Here is a 12,106-nt window from a genome sequence, read left to right on the forward strand (position 1 = left end):
TGAGCCTGAAATGTTGATGAGCTCAACAATGGAACCAATATTGTTAAAAAATTTGACTCAGCTGAGCAATGAAAATTTGACACTATTGGGGAAAGACTCAATATCAAAAGTTGAAATGCTAGCAATGTTGCAAGTGTTAGTAGGAGAAATGTCTTTTAAATACAGAAATCTAATGGTCTGCAGTAAAGTAACAAAAGGATACAAGTCATTGAAGAATGGGCACAGTAAATTTGATAAGAAATGTCACATTGCTGCAGAATGTCAGTTCATCAGCTATTCAATATTAACATTCTCATCTGAAAATCACAAAGCTCACCTTTTTATGCATGACGGAATAAAAAATCCGCACGTTGATATGTGGAATACTTTGTGTAATTTTTTGTATTTATATTTACATGTTAGAATATATATCTGGCTCCACCAAACACACTGCAAGCGTATTCAGCAAATTGCTGAACCACACAAACAGGAAATTTCCAGATTTGATTGCCAATTGGGTGATCTGGTTGCAACCAAAGCAATGGCAGGGTGGCTCTGGGCCTCAGAGCCCACATAAGCTACTGAAGTGAATAAAGAGGTCCTATCAGGCTTCCCACTAGCTGCCATTGGTAGTCCGTGTGTATGGACATCTGGTGCAATCAGAATCAGGCTCAGTTGTGATAGCCCAATAATTAACATGTGACCAATCACTGTCAATACGATCAACAGGGACATAAAGAAGGTGACTGGTGACCAGTAGCTGTGGAACCTTATAGGAACAATGAGTGAATGGTTTTAAGAAATATTATGAGAAAAGGAAGATTATCCACGATCATAATGAATGGCGAAGCAGGCTCCAGGGCCTCTATGTCCTATTCCTGTTTAAATTTCTTATGTGCAGGAAAATTGGCAAAGAATTTTGGTAGAGAATAAAAAAGAAATAGCTTGTTCTTTTATCATGTATTGCACTCGTGAACTTATCCATTTTCTTACTGTTGATAGGTGGATCTTGTGGAGGGTATCTTGATGCTGCCTATGGGTCTATTTTCAGTCCCAATTATCCATACCCCTATCCAAATAGTGCACAATGCTCTTGGTATATAAGAGGGGACAGAAACCAAATCATAAAGCTACAATTCACTTACGTTGAGTAAGTAAAAATATTTCACTTCTATAATTTAATTTAAAGAATGGCAGGAGTATTTGCTGCCAATTAACCATTGCTAAATGATTCACTTCACTTAAATTACAGCAAGGACGTATTCCCCATTTTGTTGACAAGAAACAATATTATAGAATGCTGTTAGGTCTTCCCAGTAAAATAAAACTCATATGACTAACTGAAAGATCTGATCTGAGATATTTCCCTGTCTGGAATAGAGATCAGCAGTCAGCTGTTACAAAATGTACTATGTGATCATGAAACAAGTGTAAATGTGTCTGGAATAGTTCAACGTGATATAGATCCTTTAATCAGGTAGAGGTGTGAAAGATGGACAAATCTTATTGAGATAAATATAATTTCATGCAATAATAACAGACTGGAGGAAATGGTGCAAAGATCGTACTTAGATCAAATATAATAAAAGCAGAAAATGCTGGAAACACTCAGCGGGACTGGCAGCATCTGTGGAGAGAGAAACAGAGTTAACATTTTGAGTCTGAAATACTCTTCCTCAGAGGTAAATGGAGGTAGAAATGTGTGAGAAATTACACAGTTGAAGAGGGAGGGCCGGGGGCGCGGGGGAGTGGTGGAGCAGTGTAAAAAATGTAGGAAGCCATTGATGGGTTGGAGCTCAGTAGAGATTTGACAGATATGTCATGGACACACGACAAAATGAATGTTAATGGTAGTGTTAAAGTCTAAAGAATGTACTAATAGTGGCGTAACGGTAAGATAGCAGAACATGTTAATAACAGAACAAGGGTTAGCGCTCTGTGAAAGCAAAGCATAAAAAAGCTACAAATGGCCCTGTGGGTAGTGAGAATTGGAAAAAAATTAGAAAAAGATCAGAATGGAGAATAATGGTCTGAAGTTGTTGAACTCAGTGTTAAGTCCAGAAGGCTGTATAGCACCTTATTGAAAGATGAGGTGCTGTTCCTCCAGTTTGCATTGTACTTCACTGGAACATATCACCCACACCACATGGGCTGCAGCGGTTCCAGAAAGCAGCTCACCACCACCTTCTCAAGGGCAAGAAGAGATGGGCAATAAACACTGGCCCAGCCAGCGAAGCCCACATACCGTGGATGAATAAGAAAAAAAATTATTGGAGGTAGCTTCTTATGGATGAGATGATAAACTGAGGTCCTGTCTGCCCGCTTGGCTGGATGTAAAAGATTCAATGATCTCAAAAAATAGCAGTGAAGTTATCCCCGGTTAATCAACATCACCAAAACAGATTGGTTGTTATCGTAATGCCGTTTGTGGAAATATGCTGTGCATTACTTGACTGCCATGTCTCCTGCATTATTGTAAGGGTTACACTTCCAAAGTGATTCGTTGGCTGTAAAATGCTGCTGGTCATGAAAAGTGCTACGTAAATGCAAATCTTCATTTTTCACTTGTCCAATATGTTCTCATGTTTTTTGTTTAGGACCTGAAACGTCTTCTAATGGTGCTTATAGATGCAGGCATGCTTATCATTATCTGATTTATTAAGGAAGTTGACTGTAAACAATGTTTTACTGCAACATTCATTTTCAAACTATGATCATTCACTCAACAGGCTGGAATATACATCAACGTGCTCATACGATTATATTGCAATATACGATGGGCCCACAACAAATTCTGTTTTGCTTTCGAAATTTTGCAATGGATCAGATGAGATATTTATATCATCATCGAACAGTATGACAATATATTTTAGATCTGATTCCAGTGTTACTAGACGTGGGTTTGCTGCAAACTACTCCTCTCTGCCAAACAATGATGGTGAGATTTGTTACATTAGTGTCATATTGCAATGTGCTTTAAACTAGAAGAAATGTAGAGAAATTAGGACTTGATGTATCTCAACCCATTGAAATCTCAACTAAAGCTCTTTATCAGTATGTTTAACCAAAAATCTAGCCAAAACGTTCAAAAATAAAGCTTTTCAACTTAGCGCCCAGGTATAATTCTGGCCTTGCAGTCGGACCATATAATTATAGCTTATTTATTATTGTAATTATTATAATTATAATTATAGAAGCCGCCTGATTGGTGTTTCCATTGATTTCTATCAAAATATAAGTTTCACGTAACAGCAACGAGTTGAAAATGTATCCACATTTTCAAAGTAGTTGCAGTCAAATTTTGTCCTTTCCTATGAACACTTTTCCTGGCTTTCTTCTTGATTTACTCAGAAAAGCAGCTTATAATTGTATCCACTCCTAGAAAAGATTGAAGGCCGAGTGTGTAGTTTTATATTTCATTTTGTTTGGAGATGTAAAGTCAACGTCGCTGTTATGACACAGTAAAGGTGCCTTAAGTAAACTGAAAAAGCTGATTTTGAATGTCCCAATCTGTTCCACCTCTTAGCGTCGCATCCAGCACCTTACTGATCCCACCACTTCTCAAAGAATATCATAAAATTAGTTGATGCAGAGTTTGGAGGCTCTGGATTTGGGAGCTTCCAAAATGGTCGTCAACTGAGACAATGAAAAACCACTGGCCTGCGTCTGTTTGGTCTAAACACTGCTCTGGGCAAAAATATGTTTCCATCTCTGCTGTGCAAAATTTCACTTTGGGTTCACCTAGACTGAAAGCAAAAAAAAAATAGAGTGAAAAGACCAGATAGCAAATTATCTCCATTTGTATCATTAATTTTGACAAATTACAAAGAGCTTAGAGCTCAAAAAACAAGCCACGCAGTCCATGCCAGCATTTATGCTCCATATAGACCTCTTCCCACTCCTTTTCATCCAAACACATCAACTTTCCTTCTATATCTTTCTCCTGTTTGTCCTCATTTGGCTTAGCTTGGACTACATCTATGCTATTCACCTTAATTACTCCCTTTAGTAGCAAAATACACATTCTAACTTGTCTCAGACTGAAGCAGTTTCTCTTGATTTCCATATTGGATTCATTAAGTATTTATTGAACATCAGTGTGGGCGGAAGAATGGGCACAAACCTGGTGCAAGTAGGCTCTACCCCAATTTCCCGTCTCTGCATCAAAGCCACCTAACCTCGACCACACAATTAAATACAAACTCTAGACTGTAAATTGCTTAAGCGTCCTCAAGGATATTAAAAATGCAACAAAAAGTATTTACATGATGTAATCATATATCAGAAGCTTTGACTTCAGCCCATTGTCTTTATCCTGAATATTTTTACATATTTAATACCCAGAATTATTATTTACTCATATCAATGTTAGGATTGCTCAAACCTACCTTCCTCTTCTTTCAACAGGGAAGGCACTTACGGTATTAACATTAAGTAGGACAGAAATTCCAAACTGTGGTAACTTCAGTGAAAAATTGGCTCTTCTTACTAAAATCCAAATTTTCTTTAAATAGACAACGGAAGGAATTTCAGCTCCAATATTTCTGTTTTCATTCAGAAATACCTGTTGAAAATTTAACATTGATACATCATTGCTTTTATCCTGCATCGAAAAATCAAATCTTAACAGAGAAGTTTTATCATCAAAAATAAGAACTTTATCAGTGCTGCATCCTCCTTGTACAATGACACTGAGGGGCACTTTAGCTGGGCAATGCTATGCCTAGTGATAGAGTTTTGAAATTATGCAGCTTCCATCCAACAAGATTAAGTGTTTTATTTCTTGAAAGAATGAAGGAATCCCTCCTCCATGTTAAGGTTGTTACCTTCCAAAGTAAACAGTCGCAGATTTGGAAACAATGATTGGACACAGGACTCTATAGTGCATAGACTGCCACAGGGGCGGGCGAGTGTTGATGCAGTCTGTTTACAAGGCCCACATTGGTTATCTGGGACTTTGTTCCAGTTGTCTAAGAACTTGTTCGACCCTCTAGCTCTCCCCTGTCACACTCCCTCAACCCCCATCACCATCCCCATGTCACCTCAAGCCTTTCATGCCACCTGCATAGCAACTCATCCAGTATCCACTATATGCAGACCTCAGGGGAAATTGAACTTCCAACAACTTAATACAGCTCTCAGTCCTACACACTTGATATTGAAATGCTACCCATTCATTAAATCCATGCAAAGTTTTTAAATCTCTTCAAATGGTTAAACTTTGATTAAGTTTTTTAAAATCTATTCTGTTTCAACATTAAAGAAAGCTAACCCTGCATTAGCCCCTTTGAGCTGTAAGTCAAACTGTGGTCTCAGAACACCCTGTTGTAACAACTGTAGACTTGGAAACTCAACCAAACACCTATCGGGGAGAATCGGCTGCGTGCCACCTGAGGTTGAAGCCCATGTCATTTTCAAGTTTAGGTTGAATAGGTGGAAAAGGAGATGAAGGGATATGATAACAAATTGTATATATGAATCGAATTATTTGCCTATGTGAGGGGTTGGGGTAAATATTGTCATGGGCTTATTGGGATGAATAGCATGTTTTCATATTGTAATTTCTACATATTGTATCTTTTATCTCATACCTGGAAAAAATATTTTTTCATTATTTGTTCATGGTTCACTAAATAATTTTCCTCATTTTAATCTGTACTTTTAGAAATCTTCACAACACCAACATCAGGTAACTATTTTTAAATGTTCATCATCTTCTTCTTTAAAAATCAACTTCAGGCAGAGGAGTTTCTGAACATAGATATATCAGGGCTGAGTTGACATGACCTCCCATTTCATGAACACTGTGATTGTGCTTGGGTACAGTTATGTACACAGAAGCAACCATCTGCTACTTCACCATGTTGTCACTCTTCATGTCTGAGCCTGAAATGTTGATGAGCTCAACAATGGAACCAATATTGTTAAAAAATTTGACTCAGCTGAGCAATGAAAATTTGACACTATTGGGGAAAGACTCAATATCAAAAGTTGAAATGCTAGCAATGTTGCAAGTGTTAGTAGGAGAAATGTCTTTTAAATACAGAAATCTAATGGTCTGCAGTAAAGTAACAAAAGGATACAAGTCATTGAAGAATGGGCACAGTAAATTTGAAAAGAAATGTCACATTGCTGCAGAATGTCAGTTCATCAGCTATTCAATATTAACATTCTCATCTGAAAATCACAAAGCTCACCTTTTTATGCATGACGGAATAAAAAATCCGCACGTTGATATGTGGAATACTTTGTGTAATTTTTTGTATTTATATTTACATGTTAGAATATATATCTGGCTCCACCAAACACACTGCAAGCGTATTCAGCAAATTGCTGAACCACACAAACAGGAAATTTCCAGATTTGATTGCCAATTGGGTGATCTGGTTGCAACCAAAGCAATGGCAGGGTGGCTCTGGGCCTCAGAGCCCACATAAGCTACTGAAGTGAATAAAGAGGTCCTATCAGGCTTCCCACTAGCTGCCATTGGTAGTCCGTGTGTATGGACATCTGGTGCAATCAGAATCAGGCTCAGTTGTGATAGCCCAATAATTAACATGTGACCAATCACTGTCAATACGATCAACAGGGACATAAAGAAGGTGACTGGTGACCAGTAGCTGTGGAACCTTATAGGAACAATGAGTGAATGGTTTTAAGAAATATTATGAGAAAAGGAAGATTATCCACGATCATAATGAATGGCGAAGCAGGCTCCAGGGCCTCTATGTCCTATTCCTGTTTAAATTTCTTATGTGCAGGAAAATTGGCAAAGAATTTTGGTAGAGAATAAAAAAGAAATAGCTTGTTCTTTTATCATGTATTGCACTCGTGAACTTATCCATTTTCTTACTGTTGATAGGTGGATCTTGTGGAGGGTATCTTGATGCTGCCTATGGGTCTATTTTCAGTCCCAATTATCCATACCCCTATCCAAATAGTGCACAATGCTCTTGGTATATAAGAGGGGACAGAAACCAAATCATAAAGCTACAATTCACTTACGTTGAGTAAGTAAAAATATTTCACTTCTATAATTTAATTTAAAGAATGGCAGGAGTATTTGCTGCCAATTAACCATTGCTAAATGATTCACTTCACTTAAATTACAGCAAGGACGTATTCCCCATTTTGTTGACAAGAAACAATATTATAGAATGCTGTTAGGTCTTCCCAGTAAAATAAAACTCATATGACTAACTGAAAGATCTGATCTGAGATATTTCCCTGTCTGGAATAGAGATCAGCAGTCAGCTGTTACAAAATGTACTATGTGATCATGAAACAAGTGTAAATGTGTCTGGAATAGTTCAACGTGATATAGATCCTTTAATCAGGTAGAGGTGTGAAAGATGGACAAATCTTATTGAGATAAATATAATTTCATGCAATAATAACAGACTGGAGGAAATGGTGCAAAGATCGTACTTAGATCAAATATAATAAAAGCAGAAAATGCTGGAAACACTCAGCGGGACTGGCAGCATCTGTGGAGAGAGAAACAGAGTTAACATTTTGAGTCTGAAATACTCTTCCTCAGAGGTAAATGGAGGTAGAAATGTGTGAGAAATTACACAGTTGAAGAGGGAGGGCCGGGGGCGCGGGGGAGTGGTGGAGCAGTGTAAAAAATGTAGGAAGCCATTGATGGGTTGGAGCTCAGTAGAGATTTGACAGATATGTCATGGACACACGACAAAATGAATGTTAATGGTAGTGTTAAAGTCTAAAGAATGTACTAATAGTGGCGTAACGGTAAGATAGCAGAACATGTTAATAACAGAACAAGGGTTAGCGCTCTGTGAAAGCAAAGCATAAAAAAGCTACAAATGGCCCTGTGGGTAGTGAGAATTGGAAAAAAATTAGAAAAAGATCAGAATGGAGAATAATGGTCTGAAGTTGTTGAACTCAGTGTTAAGTCCAGAAGGCTGTATAGCACCTTATTGAAAGATGAGGTGCTGTTCCTCCAGTTTGCATTGTACTTCACTGGAACATATCACCCACACCACATGGGCTGCAGCGGTTCCAGAAAGCAGCTCACCACCACCTTCTCAAGGGCAAGAAGAGATGGACAATAAACACTGGCCCAGCCAGCGAAGCCCACATACCGTGGATGAATAAGAAAAAAAATTATTGGAGGTAGCTTCTTATGGATGAGATGATAAACTGAGGTCCTGTCTGCCCGCTTGGCTGGATGTAAAAGATTCAATGATCTCAAAAAATAGCAGTGAAGTTATCCCCGGTTAATCAACATCACCAAAACAGATTGGTTGTTATCGTAATGCCGTTTGTGGAAATATGCTGTGCATTACTTGACTGCCATGTCTCCTGCATTATTGTAAGGGTTACACTTCCAAAGTGATTCGTTGGCTGTAAAATGCTGCTGGTCATGAAAAGTGCTACGTAAATGCAAATCTTCATTTTTCACTTGTCCAATATGTTCTCATGTTTTTTGTTTAGGACCTGAAACGTCTTCTAATGGTGCTTATAGATGCAGGCATGCTTATCATTATCTGATTTATTAAGGAAGTTGACTGTAAACAATGTTTTACTGCAACATTCATTTTCAAACTATGATCATTCACTCAACAGGCTGGAATATACATCAACGTGCTCATACGATTATATTGCAATATACGATGGGCCCACAACAAATTCTGTTTTGCTTTCGAAATTTTGCAATGGATCAGATGAGATATTTATATCATCATCGAACAGTATGACAATATATTTTAGATCTGATTCCAGTGTTACTAGACGTGGGTTTGCTGCAAACTACTCCTCTCTGCCAAACAATGATGGTGAGATTTGTTACATTAGTGTCATATTGCAATGTGCTTTAAACTAGAAGAAATGTAGAGAAATTAGGACTTGATGTATCTCAACCCATTGAAATCTCAACTAAAGCTCTTTATCAGTATGTTTAACCAAAAATCTAGCCAAAACGTTCAAAAATAAAGCTTTTCAACTTAGCGCCCAGGTATAATTCTGGCCTTGCAGTCGGACCATATAATTATAGCTTATTTATTATTGTAATTATTATAATTATAATTATAGAAGCCGCCTGATTGGTGTTTCCATTGATTTCTATCAAAATATAAGTTTCACGTAACAGCAACGAGTTGAAAATGTATCCACATTTTCAAAGTAGTTGCAGTCAAATTTTGTCCTTTCCTATGAACACTTTTCCTGGCTTTCTTCTTGATTTACTCAGAAAAGCAGCTTATAATTGTATCCACTCCTAGAAAAGATTGAAGGCCGAGTGTGTAGTTTTATATTTCATTTTGTTTGGAGATGTAAAGTCAACGTCGCTGTTATGACACAGTAAAGGTGCCTTAAGTAAACTGAAAAAGCTGATTTTGAATGTCCCAATCTGTTCCACCTCTTAGCGTCGCATCCAGCACCTTACTGATCCCACCACTTCTCAAAGAATATCATAAAATTAGTTGATGCAGAGTTTGGAGGCTCTGGATTTGGGAGCTTCCAAAATGGTCGTCAACTGAGACAATGAAAAACCACTGGCCTGCGTCTGTTTGGTCTAAACACTGCTCTGGGCAAAAATATGTTTCCATCTCTGCTGTGCAAAATTTCACTTTGGGTTCACCTAGACTGAAAGCAAAAAAAAAATAGAGTGAAAAGACCAGATAGCAAATTATCTCCATTTGTATCATTAATTTTGACAAATTACAAAGAGCTTAGAGCTCAAAAAACAAGCCACGCAGTCCATGCCAGCATTTATGCTCCATATAGACCTCTTCCCACTCCTTTTCATCCAAACACATCAACTTTCCTTCTATATCTTTCTCCTGTTTGTCCTCATTTGGCTTAGCTTGGACTACATCTATGCTATTCACCTTAATTACTCCCTTTAGTAGCAAAATACACATTCTAACTTGTCTCAGACTGAAGCAGTTTCTCTTGATTTCCATATTGGATTCATTAAGTATTTATTGAACATCAGTGTGGGCGGAAGAATGGGCACAAACCTGGTGCAAGTAGGCTCTACCCCAATTTCCCGTCTCTGCATCAAAGCCACCTAACCTCGACCACACAATTAAATACAAACTCTAGACTGTAAATTGCTTAAGCGTCCTCAAGGATATTAAAAATGCAACAAAAAGTATTTACATGATGTAATCATATATCAGAAGCTTTGACTTCAGCCCATTGTCTTTATCCTGAATATTTTTACATATTTAATACCCAGAATTATTATTTACTCATATCAATGTTAGGATTGCTCAAACCTACCTTCCTCTTCTTTCAACAGGGAAGGCACTTACGGTATTAACATTAAGTAGGACAGAAATTCCAAACTGTGGTAACTTCAGTGAAAAATTGGCTCTTCTTACTAAAATCCAAATTTTCTTTAAATAGACAACGGAAGGAATTTCAGCTCCAATATTTCTGTTTTCATTCAGAAATACCTGTTGAAAATTTAACATTGATACATCATTGCTTTTATCCTGCATCGAAAAATCAAATCTTAACAGAGAAGTTTTATCATCAAAAATAAGAACTTTATCAGTGCTGCATCCTCCTTGTACAATGACACTGAGGGGCACTTTAGCTGGGCAATGCTATGCCTAGTGATAGAGTTTTGAAATTATGCAGCTTCCATCCAACAAGATTAAGTGTTTTATTTCTTGAAAGAATGAAGGAATCCCTCCTCCATGTTAAGGTTGTTACCTTCCAAAGTAAACAGTCGCAGATTTGGAAACAATGATTGGACACAGGACTCTATAGTGCATAGACTGCCACAGGGGCGGGCGAGTGTTGATGCAGTCTGTTTACAAGGCCCACATTGGTTATCTGGGACTTTGTTCCAGTTGTCTAAGAACTTGTTCGACCCTCTAGCTCTCCCCTGTCACACTCCCTCAAACCCCATCACCATCCCCATGTCACCTCAAGCCTTTCATGCCACCTGCATAGCAACTCATCCAGTATCCACTATATGCAGACCTCAGGGGAAATTGAACTTCCAACAACTTAATACAGCTCTCAGTCCTACACACTTGATATTGAAATGCTACCCATTCATTAAATCCATGCAAAGTTTTTAAATCTCTTCAAATGGTTAAACTTTGATTAAGTTTTTTAAAATCTATTCTGTTTCAACATTAAAGAAAGCTAACCCTGCATTAGCCCCTTTGAGCTGTAAGTCAAACTGTGGTCTCAGAACACCCTGTTGTAACAACTGTAGACTTGGAAACTCAACCAAACACCTATCGGGGAGAATCGGCTGCGTGCCACCTGAGGTTGAAGCCCATGTCATTTTCAAGTTTAGGTTGAATAGGTGGAAAAGGAGATGAAGGGATATGATAACAAATTGTATATATGAATCGAATTATTTGCCTATGTGAGGGGTTGGGGTAAATATTGTCATGGGCTTATTGGGATGAATAGCATGTTTTCATATTGTAATTTCTACATATTGTATCTTTTATCTCATACCTGGAAAAAATATTTTTTCATTATTTGTTCATGGTTCACTAAATAATTTTCCTCATTTTAATCTGTACTTTTAGAAATCTTCACAACACCAACATCAGGTAACTATTTTTAAATGTTCATCATCTTCTTCTTTAAAAATCAACTTCAGGCAGAGGAGTTTCTGAACATAGATATATCAGGGCTGAGTTGACATGACCTCCCATTTCATGAACACTGTGATTGTGCTTGGGTACAGTTATGTACACAGAAGCAACCATCTGCTACTTCACCATGTTGTCACTCTTCATGTCTGAGCCTGAAATGTTGATGAGCTCAACAATGGAACCAATATTGTTAAAAAATTTGACTCAGCTGAGCAATGAAAATTTGACACTATTGGGGAAAGACTCAATATCAAAAGTTGAAATGCTAGCAATGTTGCAAGTGTTAGTAGGAGAAATGTCTTTTAAATACAGAAATCTAATGGTCTGCAGTAAAGTAACAAAAGGATACAAGTCATTGAAGAATGGGCACAGTAAATTTGAAAAGAAATGTCACATTGCTGCAGAATGTCAGTTCATCAGCTATTCAATATTAACATTCTCATCTGAAAATCACAAAGCTCACCTTTTTATGCATGACGGAATAAAAAATCCGCACGTTGATATGTGGAATACTTTGTGTAATTTTTTGTATT

The 12,106-nt window shown here is 37.6% G+C and overlaps 1 protein-coding gene across 3 annotated transcripts in view; it reads left to right on the forward strand.

The window, feature by feature from the left end:
• LOC144694420 (scavenger receptor cysteine-rich domain-containing protein DMBT1-like) overlaps positions 1-12,106 on the forward strand; it is a 126,628-nt gene that overhangs the window by 59,148 nt on the left and 55,374 nt on the right. For all 3 annotated transcript variants that reach the window (XM_078564801.1, XM_078564802.1, XM_078564803.1), the window contains 4 exons: positions 982-1,129; positions 2,709-2,917; positions 6,842-6,989; positions 8,569-8,777. In XM_078564801.1, coding sequence (XP_078420927.1) covers positions 982-1,129; positions 2,709-2,917; positions 6,842-6,989; positions 8,569-8,777 — 714 coding nt within the window. The remainder of the gene's footprint in view (positions 1-981; positions 1,130-2,708; positions 2,918-6,841; positions 6,990-8,568; positions 8,778-12,106) is intronic.

The sequence above is a fragment of the Cetorhinus maximus genome, chromosome 20, assembly GCF_964194155.1.
Source record: "Cetorhinus maximus chromosome 20, sCetMax3.hap1.1, whole genome shotgun sequence".
Classification (NCBI taxonomy): Eukaryota; Metazoa; Chordata; class Chondrichthyes; order Lamniformes; family Cetorhinidae; genus Cetorhinus; species Cetorhinus maximus.